Source organism: Chlamydotis macqueenii, chromosome 5, assembly GCF_036417535.1.
Source record: "Chlamydotis macqueenii isolate bChlMac1 chromosome 5, bChlMac1.mat, whole genome shotgun sequence".
NCBI classification, from domain to species: Eukaryota; Metazoa; Chordata; class Aves; order Otidiformes; family Otididae; genus Chlamydotis; species Chlamydotis macqueenii.
In genome coordinates this window covers 6,869,120-6,891,500 of record NC_141560.1, presented here as the reverse complement: position 1 = coordinate 6,891,500, position 22,381 = coordinate 6,869,120, and the positions used below count along the sequence as shown (strand labels likewise).

General features: G+C 46.5%; 1 protein-coding gene across 1 annotated transcript in view; it reads right to left on the bottom strand.

Annotated features, from left to right (window-relative positions):
* PRKCH (protein kinase C eta) overlaps positions 1-22,381 on the bottom strand; it is a 119,634-nt gene that overhangs the window by 82,965 nt on the left and 14,288 nt on the right. The window contains exon 2 of the mRNA XM_086748192.1: positions 7,420-7,483. Within this exon, the coding sequence (XP_086604318.1) occupies positions 7,420-7,483 (64 nt within the window). The remainder of the gene's footprint in view (positions 1-7,419; positions 7,484-22,381) is intronic.

The following is a 22,381-nucleotide window of genomic DNA, read 5'->3' as shown; positions in this document are numbered from 1 at the left end:
CAAGGTCGAGTAGATAGATTTAAGCTCCTCTGGGAACCGCCGTCACTTCTTCCAGGAATCACATTAAAATAATGCAAAAATCTCTGTTCCTCATTACAGCCAGGAACACTGAAATCCCAGAGCAGATTGCAAGCTTGCATATTTATACCCAGGTTTCAGAGCCCAGACAAAACAGAGCCCACTGAGGAAGGAAAGTTAACCCTGATATTACTGTTTGTTGCATTTTTACGGCGTCTGGATATCTAAGCAGTTGGCAAATCTTGGTAAGGCACCAATTACTGCCAAAAACCTCTCAATATCAGGCATACTGCAATAGCTGTGTAGCTCAAACGGATCATTTTCCAAGAAATAAAGGTGGTCTTGTGGATACGCAGTGGGCTGGGGTGCTGCATGAGAGTCCTCCTGCATTAGAGTCCCACCATAACACTGAGCAAACCACTTCATTTCCCAGGGCCTAGATCTTCCAGCAATCAGGAATAAACAGTTCTGTTTGTTTGTTTGTTTTCCCCTGTTGAAATCCCTTTTTCCTGTGAGAATTTACCCAACTTGTCTTTTCTTTCTTTTTTTTTTTTAATGGACGAGAGTCACATGCGAGATACAAGAGCATCAGGGTGCAAATGCGAAATGCAAAATGTAAATTTTGAAGGCTTCACTTTTTAAAAAAATTGCCAACGCTATCCTCCCATCATAAATAGTAATAATTAGTCATTATCCTCAAGTTCCCCCACTTTGTCTATCCTCCAAGGCTGGCCTGTCTCTCATTACAGTGACCCCTTCTCATCCCAGCTTGAGCAGGGCAAGGGAAAGGCAGTGCTCAGAAAAATGCAGCACAGCCCCTTCTCCTAATGGCAACTCGTAGCCCAAAGGACATTTCTCAAAACGCCCAAGGGCTCCTCCCTGTGAAAAGGGCCTCCAAGAGATTCTTAACAGTCTCTCTGACTTTGAAATTCTCTCCTGAGATCTTCAGCATTGCTGAGAAGCTTTGACATCCTTGTGCGTAACTCACGGAGGCTTCATGACAAGGATAGAGCTGCTCTTGTTCCCACTGGCTTGGCTGACACATCTCCCTTGGGGTGCAGGTTCGCAGAGCTGACCTCCAGGAGAGGAATACCTGCTCAGGACTTCAAGATCAGCCTCTGGAATTGCCTTTACTTTTCAGTCCAACTAGCACCTTCCAGCAAGGCTGGGGATCCACTGAAGTTCACCTGCCTCCCACACAGAGATGCACAGCATCTGTAGATGACATTCCCGGTCCCTGCAAGAGCTCAATCTTCTCCAGCATGCACTTAAGGTGTATTTTCTCCCCCATGGGACTTGACATTGTTCTGACCTATTTCCATCTGGAAATCCCTTGCCTGCAGCATGCACATACGTGATAAGTGTGCAGGCACTGGAAAAAAAAAATACAGGTATAAAAAAACATGTCTCCTGCTGCCCTCTGCCACATAAGACTTTGGTCTAGACATTAAAAGACTTCCATCTCTCAGACTGTGAACCAAAGACAGTAAAACATTATCTTATCCTGCACTGATATTGCCTATTTAGATCAGGAGGTTCTCTGGATGGTGTCTACTACATGCCTCAAAATTCCACTTGGGCTAGTAATCCAAAACAGAAGAGTGGCCCAACTAGGCAGGGGATGAGAACAGGGCATTTTTCATTCCTGGTTCCTAGTTTCCAACAATTATTCCCTTAAGTATAAAAAACAGGCTGAAAACAGTCATTATTGCAGTTTACAGAGGACCAGTAAACATCTTTTTTCCCCCCTCTTGTGCAAGAGCCTAAAAACGTATCTGTAAGCAGAGGTTTTGTGGGGCTGAGGAGCTGCATTACAGTACAAAGTCAGGACCTGCTTAGCAGAATGTCTAGATACCATTTGAGACATTAAGGCTGCAGATCTTTACTGATGCCCATCTGAGGAAATGCTACTTCTTCAGATAAAAACCACTTCATGTTAGAAAAAGGTGTTATAAGAAAAATTACAGCAAAAGCCTAAGAGGTGCCCGAGGACAAACCATCCCAAATACATGATGTGACAGCTGCAAACTAAAGAAGCGTTTCCTGCTCTAGAGGCAGGTTCAGGCTTTGCTGCTGCAAAGCCTACCAACATTAAATATTTAGTAACGGGTGCTATATCTGCTCTTCCAAGTAACTTGGCTTTTCAATATTCTCGTTGTTCTATTTCTTGCCCAGAACTCAAATTTGTCTTTGCCTTTCCTGACACTGAAAGAAAAGAAACAACCATTACTTACCTCACAACGATGAAATTAAAATTGAACTTCAAACCAGAATGATCACTTTGAGTGACAAAGTAAAAAAAGAAAAAAAAAAAAGCCAAGAGTTGAGGCACTAAAATAGAAGCACTTTATTTTCTACAGGGCTTGCTCCATTCATTAATTCAGTCAAATAATTAATTTTTATTAATGTCATCAGCTTTGCTCAAAATTAAAAGAGCTAATAACAAGAGAGGCGACAAAGTGAGGGCAGAGCAACACACCTTGCCGGCAAAGCTGCAAGGGGACTCTGCTCTGGGATTCCAGTGCTGCAATGGAGGGAGGTTCACGCCGTCCTTCAGGCACACACCTCTTGGTAGCAAAACACTGTGACCCATGCACCATCACCTGCTCTTGAGGAGCTCCACTAACTCCTCACAGGTGTCCAGGAGCACCAACAACAGTAGTTCACCCACACTCACTGCCAGGCTTTTTATTTCAAATCAATCACCCCCTGCCCAAGAAGAAAGTAATCCATGGCCCTTTCACAGCTGAAACCGTACTCAGCAGCAGAGCGAGACAAGCAGTGGAGAGCAGGTCTGAATCTGTGCCGTTGACACCAACTCTGCAACACCCGATGGGGCACCCCCACAGCATCCGAGTCACTTGCTATGAACAACACAAGCCCCAAAGACAGAGCCTCCTCCGAGGCACCAGGTCACCTTCAACCAGAGCCAGGGGACCCAGGTGACACCCTGGCAGAGCACAGAGAAACGATACTCGGGCACATCGCACTGGGGAACCGCAACAGCCCCAGTCCACGGTGTCTTCCAGGAGCGGTGAGGAACAAGACCCTATTCAGAAGCCGCCTATCTGGAAATGGTTACGACCAAGGTCAGGAGAAGAAGAGGAACAACATTAGAGAACTTTACACCCCACGCAGCACTACCTATTTTAGAGAGCAATAAAGCAGAAATTTTCCTTTGAACAAGTCTTATCAGGTGGGGTTAAATAAAAAAAAAAAAACCAAAAACCAGGAAAGACTAAATAATATCCTTTGACAGAGGGAGGTGGTGGGGGAAAATCAATCCCCAAGCAATGCCTGAAGACTGTCAGGCAGAAGTCAGACCTCACCTTCTCTATAAACCAGCCTGGAGTGAAACAGCTCTTGGGTCAGTGAGGGAGACAGCTGGAGGAGAGGGTGCTTCCCTCCACCCCAGCCGGGTGCCGGGGCCGCTGGGACCCAGTGGCACTAGCAGAGACCTGATCATGCTTGTGGCAGTAATCTCCCGAGGTAAGGAGATTTTCATTTTAATTTTGCACCGGTCGCTTTACACAGGAAATGTCCGCTGAATGAGGGGAGTTAATATAATCAGATACAGCTTAGCACAGCAACAAATACATCCAGCAGAGAAAATAAAGATAGGCAGGGATAATTTTGCTAGACCTTCCTCGCTTCCTATTGCTCCATTCCTTTCTCTTCCTGAAAAATTACATTTATTTTTACCACATGAAACAGGCATAACTCCCTGCCTCAAAACAGCCGGTTAACACTGATGGACAGAAGAACCATGTAGGAACCTACAAAGGACCAACCTCTCTCCAGCTGCATGTTTTCTATACTGCCCTTATCCTGATGGTCCACAAATGCTTCTGTCAGACATGCTGTGCCTCTCACAGGAGTGCCATCCTCCTCCCCCATCCGCACCGCAGGTAAGAACCAAATTGAACTTCTGGTCAAAAGAACTTTTGATCAAACAAACAAAAAAAAACCATTAGTACTGAAGCTAAAGAAAGTACACGCTGCCAACACCACAGGACTGACTATTTTGGGTAAGCTTTCTAGGACAACACAATAATGCAGTCTCAGGTGAACCTAACATCTCAGGCTTATTTGTTTGCTTGGGTTTTGGGGTTTATTTCCCTTTTCCCTCCCCTCCCTTCCCCCTGGTCTTTAGCCGCTTTTTGGGCTTTCACTTTACAGGAGTTAAACAATGATGGCTGAGACCCTGTGAATTTGGCTACTTCCATAAACAAAACAGCTAGCTTGGCCAAAAACCGCTCTGAGATGAATCACGTGTTGACAGCATGAGGACGAGCAGTAGGCACTGACCCTCCAACCTCTGCTCAGTGGAGCTCTCAGAGGCTTTTCAAAGGAAGATGCTCCCCGCAGTTTGGACTGACTCCATTACGTTATCCTCCTGTCCCCAGGGTCTACCGAAAGCGGTGATGCAAGAGCTGCTAAAAAAACATGTTGGTGTCTCAAATAATCAGTCTACAGACACTGCCACATTGCTCTTTTTACCTGCTGGAGTCTAGCCTTTTTTGCAGCATCACATCACTGTTGCTGGATCCTTTTCAGAACAGGAAACACACCAGAGTTACACATTTAACCATTTATAAGTCACAAGAAAATGAGCAAAAGTCCTAAATATCATCTTGCTTGAAACTCCACCCTGATGGGGTTTGATGCAAACGACTAACCTGGACAGTTGGGTTTCTGTGTACCCATGGACACACAGAGCCTTTGAGCAGTCTCTGCCATGTCAGCCATAACTAGCAGGGAGGATGTGGCAGCAGCTGCCCTTCACATTAGGGCAAACACTTTTTGTGCTTTCAAGTTTTGACTTATTCTCAGACTTCTTTCTAAAATCTTAAACTTCAACTACAATTCTGAGTCTCCACATTTCCAGAAAAAAAAAAAAAAAAAAGAGAGAGAAAAATAGAATAAAACATGATGTTACAGAAGAGACTTCACCGATTTTCAGAAGGAAACCCCTCCCTAACCGATGCCTCCACTATCCAGCCATTGGGAGAAGTCAGTATTTGCACTCAGGCTTGCCCTGGATTGCATCTATTTTTGGAAACTCTAAATGTGATCACACATGGGACTAACCAGTCAAGAAAAACCCCAAGAGCCATCTTTGATCTTCTGGTTCTCTAAGTCCACACATCCTCAATAACGACAAAGGAAAGGGAAGTAAACTATTTCCAACATTTCCCATTTTCCTCGGAAAGCAGTAGTGGTACAAACATTTGAGTTCTCCATCTCTCATCTTCGAGACCTTGTTAGCAGCATGGCTTAATGCTTAGCCACCAGCATGAGTCTGAACAATGCTTTGGATTTACGGTCAAGCCCACCATTCCTGCTCAACCCCGCTTAAAGAATCATAGAATGCTTTGGGTTGGAATGGACCTTAAAGATTATCTAGTTCCAACCCCCTGCCACTAAGCCAGCTTGCTCAAACGGCCAAGCGTGGCACACTTGCCTGTGGATACAAACTGGCACGTTGGTCAGTAACAGCCCTCTAGTTTCTTGATCTCAATACAACATTCTCTCCATCATCAGCTGTACCATAGTCAATTAAAGTCAATTTCTAATGTTCTTTTCACTCTTATTGCTGCCTAAAAGCCATGACCTCTGGACTTGCAAAATGATCTGTTAACATTTTACACATAGATAAATACAAAAGCACTTCCCAGATCCCAAAGTTGGCATCTGAGCAGAGAAAAACATGTACTCTTACTTGACAGATAAAGAACTGGAAGTTTTAGTGACGCTATGTGGCCTGCTCAGCTTTGCATGCAAAAGGGAACTTCACAAGAAAAGTGAATTCTGGTCCTGTTTGCCCTGCTGCAGTCCCAGGGCTTGACACTCCTCATCTTCTCCATCTCTCCAAGAACATACATTTCCTTAGGAGTTAAAGCCAGCCAGGCTTTCTGTTCCTGTCTCCCTCCTAACATACCTCCTGCAAGCAGGATTACACCCTGCCCGTGGTTCCTAGCTGCACACAGGGAAGGACGTCTGCAAACCGTGCCACTGCTTCCACGCAATGGGGCTGGGGATGCTGCAGAGGAGGAGGACATCATCTCCCTACCATCCCTTGCTGGGCCCTCAGGTGTGGCTCAGCTGATTACACACTGGATTGGGCTGTAACGCTTTAAAAGGCCACAGCTACCCTGCCAGCAGCAGAGCAGCCCTGGGTTGTAAATCACCCAAAGGAAACCAAAAGCTTCACCAACTCCTCTGACGAGCAGCTCTCCATCGAGCAGCTGCCTGGGACCCAGCACACATCAGGCTGCTGGCTCAGCAAGAGCAAGACAGCTCCCCAAAAGCATCCAAGTAAAGCACAAGCTTGTATTCAAAACTGTATTTGAAAAACAAAGCCAGGGTATTGACTGGCCTGGGCAACGAGCACAGCGTGTGAGCTAGGGGAACTGCTAGGCAGGAGAGCAGAGTTTCCCTGTAACCCTTGAAGCAAGCACCCCTCCAGCCTGCATCGTCCCCGCGCCCAAGACAGAGCACAGCAGGGTGAGCTGCCTGTGCCACAGCCACAGCCTTCATGGCAAGCAATCAGTTTCTGGGGCAGAATGAGAGAAAGCAGTAAAAAAAAAAAAAAAAAAAAAAAAAAAAAATCCAGCTCCCCCAGGCTGCAGGTAACGGACAGTGGAGCAGATCTTGCCTCAATTCTTGGCTTCTGTACAAAAAAACATCCCCCAACAAATGCAGCTGGAGGCCACAGCTAAAACAAATATGAACCATAGTGTATGTCTGAAGAAAATAACTTTTTCCTGAGCCCCATCCCAGATTTCCTGGGTTCCTCTAGCAGAGCTGACATCCATGCTTACAGCTGGTATCACAGTAAACAACAGGGAAATTAAAAACATCACACTACAGAAGATGGTTACAGAAAAAAAAAAATCCACCTGCATACTTTTTCAGGGCAGCTGTCCACTAAAAAACTTCTAAGTTCCCTGTGCAAGGCAAACTTGGGAAACAGAAATGCACGTGAAGTAAAAGGGAATCATTATGAAAAAAAAATCACCCAGATGTTTTAAACATGTTCTATTTTAAACATGCTCTACATCCTCCTCAGCTTGCCCTTCAAGAGGCACCCAGGTGAAAAGAACAAGTGACAAAAACAATCTGTTTGAAGGACAATATCAGACTGATAAACCAGATCAAGCACGCATCGGCTCTGCGGGTCTGGGATCAGAGCAGGAGCAGAGCAGAGGGCACGCACAGCGTGAGCCGTTACGAACGGCCCCTTCCAGATTTCCCCCATCGCTCCAGAAATCGCTGGCATGCAACAGCACGTGGCCACGTGAATAACACCATTCCCTTATGTACTGCTTGGGAACTGATGGCAAGAATAAACACCAGAGTCCAGCCCTTAATGGAAACAAGCCAAAATAATTCCCCTACCTTCTGTGAAGTTGCCTGTAAGAGTTATGACGACAAACACTTTGCCTTCTGGCTCCAAATCCACCTGAAAAAGTAAAGGAAACATTAGAAGATTGTTTTTCAAGGCAGGATTTTGCATGATAAATGCTGCCAACATTTGACAACATTTGAAGATCTATATATATATATTGTCATGCACACCCTTGATGTTATAAAAAAAAAAAAAAAAAATCAAGTATCCATGGCTCAAATTGTTCAGCACTTCCAGGAAAAAGAAGGAATCAAGTTCCTTATTTTTTATGGAGCCTTGAATGTTGAACAATCTCAACCTTGCTAGAGGAAATAAAGATTCAAGGGGGGAGGAAAAAAATAAATAAATAAAAATACAGCAACATTAAACACGCAGAAATCTCTGAAAAGATCCATGTGCATCTGTTGGATGAATTATATGCATATTTTCTCCTTATTATTTCTTATCCCATTGAAATTGTGTCAGTCTCTCAAAATAGATTCAGTGCTGGGGTAAACTCTAATGTCTTACATAAATCACCTTTTGGCCTTAAAACATAGAAAATAGGAAACTGTTACCTAAGGATCTGCTGTCATTTAATCTACATTAGACACAGATGTAGAATACAATTGTAGGGATCAGGGATTCACTCCCAGTGTAGACCAACCTGTCCCTGAAATAAGGTATTTATTTTTCGGTTAGTAGCTTTTTCATTTTTAGTTACATTTTTAATTAAGGTCTTGCTTTTGGGTTTTTTGCTCATCAGCTAGTTTTTAGCAGCGATTCTTAGCTGTGATTTTTGAAGTTCAAGTCAGGCTGTCACACAGAAATCTCACTTTAAAAAAAGAAAGGCACCCCTCCCCATACACTCCAAAATTGCAAAGTTAAAATTAGCAAAGAGGAGCTTCACACCTCATGGGTATCGATAATCCGTGCAGAACAAAGACTCTGAGAATAGAGCTCTCCGGAGGAATGACAAAACGTGATCGTTCAAACCCTCTCTGCTCTCGTACAGCCACCATTTCTGGCAGAAACAGAAGCAAATCTTCTACGTCAGCAATGCCAAGTTTCGTCACGGAGGTGCCCGGAATTTAACACACCTCAGCACGCGCTGCCAAGTAGGAAAATATTTCCCGGTCCTGCAAGCAAGGAGGACGAGCCCAGGCTCTTTCGCAGTGGCGTAGGGACCACCGCTAATCCAGACAACGTTTGCCTGCGTGTCCTGGTACCCTGCCAGGCACCAACCGGTCCTTTTAAGGGAATAACAGTAAGATACAGGTAAAAGAGAAAGTTGAACCCTATGTATCTCAGGGAGGAGCCAAACAGCCACGCTACAAATGGACAGAAGGTGTCTGCACAGCTGCAAGCAGGGGAGGAAGGCAGGATACAAAACAGTGAAGCCAGAACTACTTGGGAAAATCCTATCAAATGTTGATTTTATGGACACTATATTTTCCACTTAAAAAAAAAAAAACCCACCAATCTCACAGGGAAAATTTAAATTAAATATTTAGCTTAGACTCAATACTAATTTTCATGTTTGCTTGGGCTGCTTTCTACGGTGGCTTTAGGAAGTTGTGTTTGAACAACCCTCTGTCTCCATTAATATAGAAGACATTCTCCAAATAAACTTCAGCTCCAGCGACACCGTGCACCAACTTCAGTTCACTGGGGAGACATACAGCTTTGTAAGAAATGGTTCTTCCAAAATATATAATACCTATAATATATATACACATATGCAATTACACAAATTGTTTTATGGAATATCAATATTTCAGATTTTATGGGGAAATTCTTTCTTACTTTGGCTTCCAAAATCATTCTTCAGTTCATATCATTTTCTGCCAGTCTCCATGGGCAGCCATACATCAGATTCCTGCTTTCACCTTCACAAAGATCCTTTCCTCCCTTCCTCTAACACATATGGTCTCCAGTTGGACATGGAGCAAATCCTGCACTCCTTGTTTATTCTTAAAAGCAAAGGTTTGTCAAGACACAGGCAGCTGAGACGAGACCAGGAGACACAACAAAAGCACCATCCACCTTCCACACAGGGCACAAACAAAAATTGGTCCGAACTCCGTGATGCACCTTGCTCTACATCACTGCAAATGGGATTGCCCTGCCCAGGGTAGCTCAGTCTCACAAAACAGAAACAAAATAATTTTGAAAGTAATAGAAGATTTACAAGAGTTATGAAACCATCTCTCTTTTCTCCAGACTCAAAGATTAAAGACCAGATTACAAACCAGTAAAGACCCTATACTGGCTAACCTGCTGCACTCATCTCCGAAGAAGATCTAGCTACCCTCAAGATCTTTCCACGGCACACATCAATACAATCTAACGATGTATTACAGCTGAAAGACTCCAAAATGAGGACTGAAGGCCCAGCATGCCAGGAGCTGCAGAACCAGAACATCTGCAGCTGCAGCAACACATCGGCATGCCGCTGGATACAGGACCAACGGTGAAATCTTGTCTTGTACAAGAGATTAAACCAGTCTTAATAGTCTCTCTGGTCTTAAATTGACAGCAAAAACAACAACAAAAGATAAGATACAATGAAACTAAGTAATTCAAATTAATAGAGCACTGATAAAAGTCCAGCTTTTGGACCTGCTATAATCTCCTTTCAAGATGAAATATGACCAGCTAAGTAGCAGCCAATGCAGTATCTGAGATCTACTCCCAGATATGCTGAAAGTACCTGAAACAGAAAATCATCTCTGACCTAGAAAACTGAAAGGAAAGCATCTGACCGCACACCTGCCCCCTCATGAGCCTGCCCGAGATCAGACGACCGAGCAGCTCTCAGACAGCAACACCCACCTGACGGGACGCGCTTCATTTCGCCATCGCATGGACCTCCCATTCCACGGTTACACAACGTGGAGGGAACTCCTGTGAGCTCCTCGTACTTGCTGGACCACAGCCCATGGTGCCCACACAGCCAGACGGATGCTCACAAGCTGCACGGCAAGCAGCTGGCTAAGCTCGGGCCTCGAGGCCAACCTCAGCCATCCTTGCAGCACGGTTCCCCATGTTCCTACCCCTGCTTTACACCACCATGACTGCCTGCATGCTCTGCATTGCAGCTACAGAAATCACACATGCTCCAGGATGGCTTTACCGACCCAGCAAGCAACTGCAGCCACATCTGGGCACGTAGAAATAGGCCCATAACCATCCAAAACCAGACGCCTACAAATGAGGAGTGTGGTACCCAAAAGGAGGAACTCCTATATCAGCCCTTGTTCAATCTCTTCAGTAGTTAAGAATATCTATCACTACCACCTACTTTCACAGACTGAGAGGACTTCTCACTACGCTCTGTTATTTAATAAGATTTGAGCACTTCAAAAGGAAGCAGCTGCCAAAGGACTGGCCCTCCAGCCATGGAAGGGATAACCCTATCTAGCGACGGCTGGCTGGTGGCCCAGGCCCTGACTGCGTGCCAGCAAGGTGCCAGCGATGTCGGTACCTCCCAGCATCAGCGAACACTCTTGGGATCCAGCCTTACAACAGCACAGCGGCTGTAAGACAAGTGCCACGCTTGCGCCAAGTTTTGCTTCTCAGTTCTCTTCTTCCCAGCATTAACCGTGGCTGCTTAAAGGCAAAAAACCATGATTTTACAGAGAAGCAGGGGCCACAGTACTATTCTTGACAGAATTATTAAAGTCCAAAGTAAACCATGCAATCAGTTTGGGTCAACAATGCAGCTGATGCTGGTCTTTTTCAAAGAAAGCAGGAGAAGCTCAGAGAAACCCAACAGCTTGAAGGCAGCGCAGATGCCTTCAGGGGAGGCTAAAGGGGATGCCTACAGAGGAGCTCCTATACCATGATACAGGAGATAAGTGATAAAGGAATGTAACCATCCGTACACATTTGACCATATTCAAAGAGTAATAAGTACAGAGAAAAGTTTCCTAATGCCAAGATCTACTTGGTACAGGATAACTTCTTTTAGGGAAGAGCAGAATACTGCCTGCAAGGTTTAGTATCAGAGCAGGAGATACACTGCAATGGGAAAGTCCTGCTGTACTGGGAGAAATAAAGAAGTCTGAATTTTTATGCACGCACGATATTGCAAATGCTACTGATCTCCAAATAAATCACACTACACTGGTGGCATGCGGCGCGATGAACAGCCCACGTGGCACAGCATCACACCGTTGGCACGCATCCGTAAACTGTAATCACCCTGCCCTCTCCCATTGCTTTCATCCTTATCCTGGTCCCCCAGAGAACAACGAGGAAAAACATCGACTCTTGGGCTGATCTAGAGGTAACTTGGCCAAGTTTTAGCTAACCAGGAGAAGGAAGTGTGCTTATCAGGGCAGTAAAGCCTTTAATGGCCGCCCTCTTCAAGTTCAAGGGAATGGAAGACGGCACATTCCTCCGTAGCATGAAGGGTGGGTAAGATCAGCCATTGGAGCTCAGGAACCCGCTCTGTATCTGTAAGAACCCTACAGGATTTTGGCCCAGAGCTAAGTAGACACTTTAACTTCTGTTGAACCTCACAGACGTACCCAAGAAAAAACAAGCGCTGGAGGATTTTGGCAAGCAAGCTGGAAACGAGCAGGTAAGGACTGATGAGTTCAGCCGCGGTTTCATTACGCTTCCATTGTGAGACACAACACTTTGGCAGCGAGGCTAAACGCAGGACCGAGGAGGACTCCGCTCCTAATTCAAACCACTCACACGGTGCCCCATGCCTGAACTTGCTGAGATCGCGCAGCTCCGCGTGACTTCAAAGGGAGCTGCAAGGGATCGGTTTCCCACAAGGAGGGGCCCCAGTCAACCATCTCACACGCCTTCTTCAGAAAAGGACTGTACTAACGTTGCTCCCAACAACTATGCAGGTGTTATTTACTCCCCTTTTTCTGCATTACAAAAAAAAAAAAAAATAAAATAAAAAAACAGGAAAAAAAAACCACCCAGTTCAAGAGCGAACAGATGCGGGCAGACTGAAACAGGACTCCTTAATCATACACCTTCACACGTATAATAAAAACTGGTCGCGCATGATTCATCAATGGAAGAGGTTTGGAAAACAAATTCAGAAGGAGGGTAATCTCTCAGGCAACGTATCAACACCCAGCTGAAGCATCCACTGAACTTGAAGAGCAGGTATAGTCAGTCGGTCTCTGCGAGAGCCTGCCGTGCCTCTGTGAAAAACTCGCCACGGAGATCCAAAGGGTGGGTGGCTGCCTGCCTGCGAGTCGCTCGCTCTCCAAAACGGAGACAAGGTGGACAAGATGGACCTCCAAGATGAAGAGATATCGTCCAAGCTGCATCTGGCACGAACGCTAATTCTTGCCAACACGAGATCAGAATATTTTTTCCCTCCCTTCTCCAAAACAGATAGCCCAGCCTGGGAAGACTGATCTGAAGCACACTGAAATCAGTGGGAATCTTTTTATTGTCTTTGGATCAGACACAAAAGACGACTGCATTTACCCTGGAGCCCAGAACATCCTTTCTCCCATTGCTGCTCCGTCCTTTCTTCCCTACAGGCACAATTAGCAACCATCCTAGAAGTACAACCCTTCTCTAAGCCATGGCAATGCTGACGTGGCTTCAAAAACAGAACAAGCCAGACACTTGCAGCAAATAAAGCAAATATAAAAGCTACCTGGGGACTTAATTATCTTAATTAAACAAGTAGCTATATCTTTTGACTTCCTACACAATTTTTAAATTTAATTAACAGAACTGCATATATAACCAGTCATTTGCAGAGGCAAATCCCAAGGCTCCGTTCAGTCGAAAGAGCTGAAAGTCTGGGTTAGGCTAAAGCTGGTGTTTCACATGCCTCTAGTTATTTCTTTCAATTTTTCTTGTTTAAGCTCCCAACAGATCATGCTTACGGAATGCCAGATCTTTCTGTATTTTAATAAGGTAGCACCTCCACCTGAGCATGTCTTTGTTGGACTGGTCAAGTAGCAACTTTCTCAGCCAAATACAGAACGTCTGGATTCATCAGTCCCTCCTGTACGTTTCCAGGCTGACAGACACCTGTCTATCACGTCAAGCACCTTGGAAAAATCCTTGGGGCTTTCTAGTAGAAAGCGGATTTTGCATTTCCAGACCAACAGATTAAAGTACTTTTCCTACAAACGCACAGCATGCAATCTTTAAGATTCAAGTCAGTTTGCCTAAAAAAAGAAAACCAACTGGGGTGCCAAGCACCTTCTCATTCCTGCAAGGGCTGGCAAGTGCTTAGGGCAGTAATTTCCACCACAGGTGCCACGGTCAGATGTGGACAGTTTCTCAATGACCCATGGCAAGCTCTGTGCACGGGAGGCCCAAGGAGATGACATCTGGTGAACAGCAGTGACCTCTGCTCTTGTTCCACTCAAGATTTGAATCTGCTGCCACCAAGATTTAATTTTGATGCCAGGTCTCAAAACAAAGAGCGGGCACAGGGTGACAGAGTGCCTATCTCACCTCTAGTTGGTAGGTCCATGCACCAAGCTGAATTCACAAAGCATCGAAGCCCTTGCAGCTTACTGATTCCAGCTGCAGTAGACACACAATTAGACCCAGAGATGATACCTGGTCCCTTGGGGGTCAGCCTGGCCATCCCTGGGTAGGGGACGAAGGCTCAAAACTTCTGCCTCCTGCAAGTGACGGTAACTGTCAGAGTTTCAGGGGGAAAAAGAAACCTTTCCAACAGCTATTGCTGCTATGTGTTTAACACTTGGGAAGTAAACCCACAAATGGGTGGAAAATTAGTCTCTCCCCCAACTCCTACAACCAGTTATTCCAGCTATTACTGTAATATTGTCATTCTAATTTTTTGTTCCAGGACAGCTGTTTAAAATATTACTTTTGTTTTCAGTCAAGCTGCATAATTATAAGCTGTGCACCAGCCATGAACAATCATGTATAAGTAATGTCTCTTGGCCAATGCTGGAGTCTTTAATCAATTTTAGTCTGGTTTCATCCAAGAGATCACCCGCGTCAACAGGAGATTTGCTCATGTAGGAAGCGCAAGGGCTGCGACAAGATTTATCTATCCCGTGAAAATTCCTGCCAAGAAAACCTGCTTGAAGGGCTACAAATAAAATACAGATTGAAAAGGAAGTCTCAAATCTTAAAAAAAAAAGAAAATTTTCAAAAGCCTGAACCAAAGCCTTCTCCTACTGGAGCTGCACAAACTTATATTGCTTTTGAGAAATCCCACCTCTAAAACAATAAATGATGTAAGAGAAATAATTGCAGTGGCTGCTCTTTAGCGTATTTGAAAAAAAGTGTAGCGTTATAAGGTTAAAAAGAGAGAGACACAAACAATTGCTTCGGGGACTATTATATTTTTGTTCTCCCTAAATTTTAAAAGAAAAACAACTACTCTCTTGGAGTAGCTGTTTTTCTTTTCCCTGAGGTACGTGGCAGGTGGGAGGAAATTCAATTGCCTGTCTATCTGTCCCACAGCACGGAAGTTTCTCAAAGACTGGGCACTGACTTGAACAGTACCACTGCTGAGCAACAACCTGTTCCTTCAAAAATGTAAGTCAAACTCAAAATGAAATGAGGGATGAGGGGAGGCTAACAGTTGCATGCACACACTGGAGTCTGCCACAGAGAATCACAGAATGGTTGGAAGGGATCTTCCAAGGGCATCCAGTCCAGCCCCCCTGCAAGGACCAGGGACATCTCCAACCAGATCAGGTTGCTCAGAGCCCCGGCCAACCTGGCCTGGAATGTTTCCAGGGATGAGGCATCCACCACCTCTCTGGGCAACCTGTGCCAGTGTTCCACCAGCCTCAGGGTAAAAATTTTTTTTCCTAAGTCCAGTCTGAATCTACCCTCTTTTCGTTTAAAACCAATGCCCCTTATCCTATTGCTAATGGCCCTGCTAAAAAGTTTGTTCTCATCTTTCTTACAAACCCCCGTTAGGTACTGGAAGGCCACTATAAGGTCTCCCCGGAGCCTTCTCTTCTCCAGGATGAGCAGCCCCAACGCTCTCAGCCTGTCTTCATAGGAGAGGTGCTCCAGCCCTCTGATCATCTTCACGGCCTCCTCTGGACTCGCTCCAACTGGTCCATGTCCTTCTTCTGTGGGGGCTCCAGAAGTGGATGCAATGCTGCAGGTGGGGTCTCACCAGGGCAGAGGGGCAGAATCCCCTCCCTTGACCTGCTGGCTACGCTCCTCTTGATGTAGCCCAGGATGTGGTTAACTTTCTGGGCTGCAAGTGCACATTGACAACTCGCTGTCCCAAGACAAGTGCAGGGCTAGAAATGACAAGGGTGGTAAACAGGGCGAGAAGAAAACATGAAAGATCAGCAGACTCTAGCAGCGAGCGTCCAATTTCTGAGGGCACAGAACACGCCAAGCGTGGGACAGCTCAGCCAATCTGACCACAAGAGCAAAGCAGGTGCTGAAACTCCCTCCCACAAGCCTTCCCCTCTCGATTCAGCAGGGCGGTTTGTTGTCAACCCTCCCCAGCCAGGCCCATGGGTCAGGGCAGGAGGGAGGTCTCACACACTGCTGCCAGCAGCTCTCGAAGCGGTGTGCACAGCCTGAGCTTACCGCAGGCAGCTCTGCAACCGCTGGGACGCAGTCACGCTGTGGTGTGCAGCTCACTGTCCTGCAGCGAGCCACCACTGCCGGAGAGCAAACGTGCAGCGAGACGAGGTATGCTGGTGAAGCAACACTACTGGGACATACAGCCCTGGAAGGCCAAAGTCTCCCCTTTAGGGCAAAGCCTCGGGGAACAGAGAGGAGTAAGGTGGCAAAAAGCCTGCTCTGAACCAACCTCATAGCCAGGAGACACCAAGTCTCCTGGACTTGTGCATGGCATTTGACACTGTCCCGCATGACATCCTTCTCTCTAAACTAGAGAGACATGGGTTTGATGGGCAGACCACGCGGTGGGTAAGGAACTGGCTGGATGGCTGCACTCAGAGAGTGGGGGTCAACAGCTCAATGTCCAAGAAGAGACCGGTGATGAGTGGCGTCCCTCAGGGGTCCGTGCTGGGCTCGGCCCTGTTCAACATCTTTGTCGGTGACATGGACAGTGGGATAGAGTGCACCCTCAGCAAGTTCGCCAATGAAACCAAGCTGTGTGGTGCCGTCGACATGCTGGAAGGGAGGGATGCCATCCAGAGGGACCTTGACAGGCTGGAGAGGTGGGCCCGTGCCAACCTCATGAAGTTCAACCAGGCCAAGTGCAAGGTCCTGCACATGGGCTGGGGCAATACCAAGCACAGATACAGGCTGGGCGGGGAATGGATCGAGAGCAGCCCTGACGAGAAGGACTTGGGAGTGCTGGTGGATGAGAAGCTCAACATGAGCTGACAATGTGCGCTTGCAGCCCAGAAGCCAACCGTATCCTGGGCTGCATCAAGAGGAGCGTGGCCAGCAGGTTGAGGGAAGTGATTCTGCCCCTCTGCTCCGCTCTGGTGAGACCTGCACCTGGGGCCCCCAATATAAGAAGGACATGCACCTATTCGAGCAAGTCCAGAGGAGTCCACGAAGATGATCAGAGGGCTGGAGCACCTCTCTTATAAGGACAGGCTGAGAGAGTTGGGGCTGCTCATCCTGGAGAAGAGAAGGCCCTGGGGAGACCTTATAGTGGCCTTCCAGTACCTGAAGGGGGCTGATAAGAAAACTGGAGAGGGACTTTTGACAAGGGCATGTAGTGACAGGACAAGGGGTAATGGCTTTAAACTGGAAGAGGGTAGATTCAGATTAGATATAAGGAGGAAATTCTTTACTGTGAGGGCAGTGAGGCACTGGAACAGGTTGCCCAGAAAGGTGGTGGATGCCCCATCCCTGGAAGTGTTCAAGGCCAGGTTGGACAGGGCTTTGAGTCACCTGGTCTGGTGGAAGACCTCCAGGGCAGGGGGTGGAACTAGATCTTTAAGGTCCCTTCTAACCCAAACCATTCCGTGATTTTAAGTCACAAGAGACTCTGCTCCGCTTTCCCACCTGGCTGACAAACAGCACCATTTCATTTGCTCTGGTGACTGCACGTGGCGGGCAGGGGAGACGTCAGGCAGAGCACCAAGGCCGCTCTGTGCCTCCCCAAACAGCCTCTGCAACCCAGCTGGCTGCAGAGAGCAGGGGCAGGACACCACTTCCGTGCTGCCTCCCCCACTCCCTCCCACAGCCTGTACGACCACAGCCCGTGTGAAACCCAAGTCGCGTGGGCAGGGCGCATTTGCCTTTCCCTACCACATGCACATACAAGCAGAGCTTTAGCTCTACACACAAATTATAAAACATACGTGTTGCTTTGTAACACCATGCCAAACACCACCATGTCCAGTCCATCACCGGATTTTCCTCCCAAATCCTCTTGCCTTCCTCCTACAGCTTTTTTTTTTTTCCCCTCTTTTAAGGGATGGCAGGAAAATCACAGACTACCTTCATTTCCCAACAGGCAGATACTGACATAAATGCAGAACCGCTAAATTAAAGGATGGCAAACGCAGGGCTTCATTTTCAGCTATCTGAACACTTGACCGCAGCAAAGATGCCCGTGCACACATTCGGTAGCTGGTACCAGGCTATCGGCTTTGCATATGCAACATACGGAAATCTGCCTGCAAACACCTATATGTGCAATTGCAGGTAAGAGAAGCTGAAAGTGGGACAGGGTTTCTGCTTTTGAGAGGACTTAGGAGCTTTGACAAACAAACCTTATATTTCCATTCAGCAAACAGTAAAACAGGTCAACAAACCTCAACAACTAGTTATTACCAACAAAACAAGAATCTTTCAACAGCTGTAGAGCCCTGGGACACCACTGTAGCTATTACACTCTGGACACACGAGTTGCGAAGGGACGATGCTGACAGCTCACGTTCCAGGTCTCTCATCGAGTACACAATGCAGGAAATGCCATTTTCTGGCTGCAGGTTCTGGAGATGATCAACAAATATCTTTTCCATCACAATATATTAACTCAAGATAACTTGGCAGAAAAACCAGGAAGCTGTGCCAGTTTTGCTGTTTACAGTAATAAAGAAAGAAATCACTGATGGGTGCCAGGCAGTGCAGTCAGTGGCACTTCCCACTTGGAAACGCTCTAAGGGCCACAGCAATGAGTCGGTGAGCGGAGCTTCCTCCAGGTAAAACACCTAGCTGAGCTTAGCCGTGATGCAACGTCCCCCAAGAAGGAAAGGGCAGGTGAAGGCTAGCAAGGGAGCGAGCCCAGGGCAGCTCACCCCCACCAGCCAGTGCACACCAGAGACCTGGGTTTCACCCAGAGAGGAACAGAACAGGCACCAGATGGAAATAGAGAATAAGCAAAAAGCTTGGGCAGAGACAAAATAACGATATTCTTGGTCTTGAAGAGAAGTCTTCCAAGGCATGGCATTCACCTGCAGTTTTAATTAACCTTATTAACAAATCTAGGCAGGCTTATGAATAATTCATGACGTTACATTAAGCAGCAAAGTCTACATCATGGTCTGAGGTTCTGTGCTGGTCGCCCAAGGATCCTCACCACACAGCTACAGCAGGAGAGCGCTGTGTAATTTGGGGAAATTCACTGGGTTGTACAAGGCCAGACAGGGCCCTCGATGCCCTGTTCAGGGATCCAACCTAAGGAATTGTGGACTGCTAAACATCCAACCCAAAGAACTGTGGACCCCTACACCAGCTGCAATACTCTGCAAAGAACCCCTCTGCAGTTGTCTCCCCAGCACCTTGCTCATTTACATTCTTCCATCGCTCTCCAGCATTCAGTGCTGGAAAATATTTTCTTGCTATTCATAGATTTTACTGCATAATCTTAAACTTCTGTGAGATTCTTCTCATTCGAGTCTCCATGAGGTGTGTCGCTGTTTCTAAAATATCTTCCTAATACACATAATTCATTTGGTCTACTGCTGCTTTTCCATTTTTGTCCAATAGCTCTTTGTTCTTTCTAAAACCAGGCCACAGCTGATGAGATCACAAACCGTTAAAATCCATTAGTCCTCCAGATATAATCCATCAAATTTCTCACCACCCCAGGTAGAAAGGGGAAAGGTCACAACTTGCTGCTACTCCAACCGTTTCCGACAGAGACTCACTTCTGAAGAGCCAAATCCCATTTTTTAAATAACAGGTAAAAAGTTAAGCCCTGGTGGTATAGCAAAGGGCAATCTGCTGGAAGACTCCAGCTATTTGTGGTGCTTGATCACTACTAAGGGTGCTGTAAGATAAAAACAAGGATCCTGGAGTGAGATGCAATAAGCATCTCGATGCCTGCAGCTTTACAGCAGGAACCTGGAGTTCTGTGATACAGAGATTCAAGCGTAAACTAAAAACTCTGCAGAGGACTCGACTTGCAGGCACCTACTCTCTTCTTCCCTTCAACACAAGTGTCAAAAAGATCTGTACTTCACAGAGGGCCTTGCAGTACCCAACGCTATGCTGTTCGGTTGGCAAATGTTTTGTTTGCTGCATGAGGGGCCAACAGCTATCTGTCCTGATCATCGATCACCTATCTCACACCGGCTTCCAGAGCTGCTGTAAGCACTACACTTGGGATAGCTGGAACCCCAAAATGTGGATGGTAGGGCTAAGGGAACCTCCTCGCCAGGTAGGCCCACAGTGCTTGCTTTCACCCAGGGAAGCTTCCCACACAGGCTGCCACCCCTTTGTCGCAACCCTGGTATCGCATTCCTACAGCGGTGTTGCTGTATCTCTCCTGAAGGCAATGTGACGTAGGAAAGGAGCTGCATCTATGAGATCATCGACATCTCCACCTTTTCAACCAAAGACCACAAAGCCCCTTGGGGTGCTGAGGAAACCTTACACCATCAATTTTATAGACAAGGAAAGCAACCTATGGGGACGGCATGAGCAGAGCTAGAACAGTGCCTGTGGTCTTCAAAAGCCCAACCTAGCACACGGCACAGCAGGCGTACAGCCTTGAAAGGCCGCAAGGAAGACTCTCCAGAGCCCATGAAATCAATGCGTGCACAGCAGCCCAGGCGTCGCAAGAGTCAATCGCTGCACTGCAGCAGAACCCGTCATTCTTCTCAGTGACCATAAAGCCTTGCACTACGTGTATGGCAGCGTGCACACCACCACCACCTCTGTCAGTATCACAATAAATTAATTTATGTGCAAAACAAAGTTATCAGCAATATTTCTAACAAAACGTAAGATTTCAAATTACACGTCTCAGTGGCATGCCAGTCTTTAGAACTACAGCTCCCGTCACGGATATCCCCAGTTAAAGCCTTAACTGCATCACTCATCCTTAGTGAGGATACAAAAAGGAGGGATTAATTCCAGCAACCTTCAAAACTCAGATCCTGGCATGGGCTGTAACACCATGGAGAAGCCTAAGCACCTATTGCTCTGACCATTCTTTCCAGCTCTTGAATAAATCACAGCTACTTCTTTCTTCCTCCTCTCACTTCCTCACCTGGCAGTTTCTTAACACTGAAGCTATTAAGGACCAACATTCCTATCCAGCCAGTATTAATCCACAACCTCTCCTCTCACACTCCATGTTGCGAGATGATCTGTCTAATTATTCGAGATGGAAGGATGGAAAGCAAACTATGAAACATGAGCGGTGTCGCACAGGAGAGAACTTGCTTGGGACACAGGGAAAGATGGAGAGGAAGTTTAAAAGTACTTCAGCCCGCACACTAACCCCTGTCCCATTCCCTGCCAACAGCTTATGGGATTGTTTAACATCCCTGGTACGCACATCCCAGAACATCATGTAAAAGCAGTAGCAGTTTCTGGTCGCATGGCAAATTAGATGTTTCTAAAGGTACAAAAAAAGGAGTGCCAAGGCATGCACTTCCCCAGCATTCCTGAAGGTATGATGCTTGCTCCTGGTGTCCAGATGTTACCGCTCACGTCTGCGCTCTAATCCCACAAGGTCCAGCCCTGGGAGTCGCAGTCAAGCCTTCATGCAGGAAAAAGAATGTAGGTTGGGATCTAGTACACGGCTGACAACACCCAGAAAGGACATGCCATTGCCAACATTTGCTTTGCCAAGTTAGATCATATCCTATCTGTACAGCGGTTTTTGTTTGTGGGTTTGTTTTTCTGTTTGGAGTTTGGGGTTTTTTTTTGTGGGAGGGAGGAGGAAAGAGTACAATAAAAATATTTCTGTAAAACAGCAGCTAAAAGAAGGGTGCATAGGGGAGGTTCTTCATAGTGAAGGACTTTGGGTTGTGTATTAGTACAGAAAGGATTAGGGGGAAAAAAAAAAAAAAAGTCCTGAAACCCTTAAGCCAAGCACTGCAATACGAGACAGACCGTCCAGGACCAAGCAATTTTTAGTCCCACCAAGTCTGTGATTACAGTTTTCCTCATCTACCTCTTGAGAGAGATGATCTCACTACAGGCTTGTGACCATAAAGTCATAGCTGTGACTCCAGCAATTGAGCCGAGACGGGAGGGAACTGAAAAGCATCGGCCTCCAGCCTCCTCCAGGCCACTGGACGGGTGACGAGGTGCCGTGTCACTGGGATATGCTGTTCAGATGACCCAGCCATCTGCCTCCCTCTGAAGGAGGAGACACTCCTGGGGTTTGCGTGCAACAGCAAGCTGACAGGCGGCTTGCTGGCATCTACCAACACCATGCCATCATGTATTTCCCCTTTTTAATATTTATTTTTCCCCTTCCAAAGCGTGGTTTCAAGATGAGGAAGCACTTCTCAACCAATGTGACCAAAATGTACCTTGGATTAAAAAGAGGGGGAGAATCCAGAAAGGGTCTGTAGAGAAAAAGGTCAGAACGTGGTTGGGGTGGTTTTGCTCACACGTCAATCAAGAACACAACCTGATGCTGACCACATTTCCCATCCGAAGCTCAACCTCACCTGAAAAGCTACAGATAAACGTTCTTCTCTTCAAATACGGCTTTTGCTGGAGATGACTGCAAGTCCAAGCACGTGGCAATCCTAGGACAGGCTCTTTTACAAGGCCATCACATTTAGGATACCTGCTGTCATGCTCCCTCTTTAATAAATATGTAGTTTCTTTGTGAATGGAATG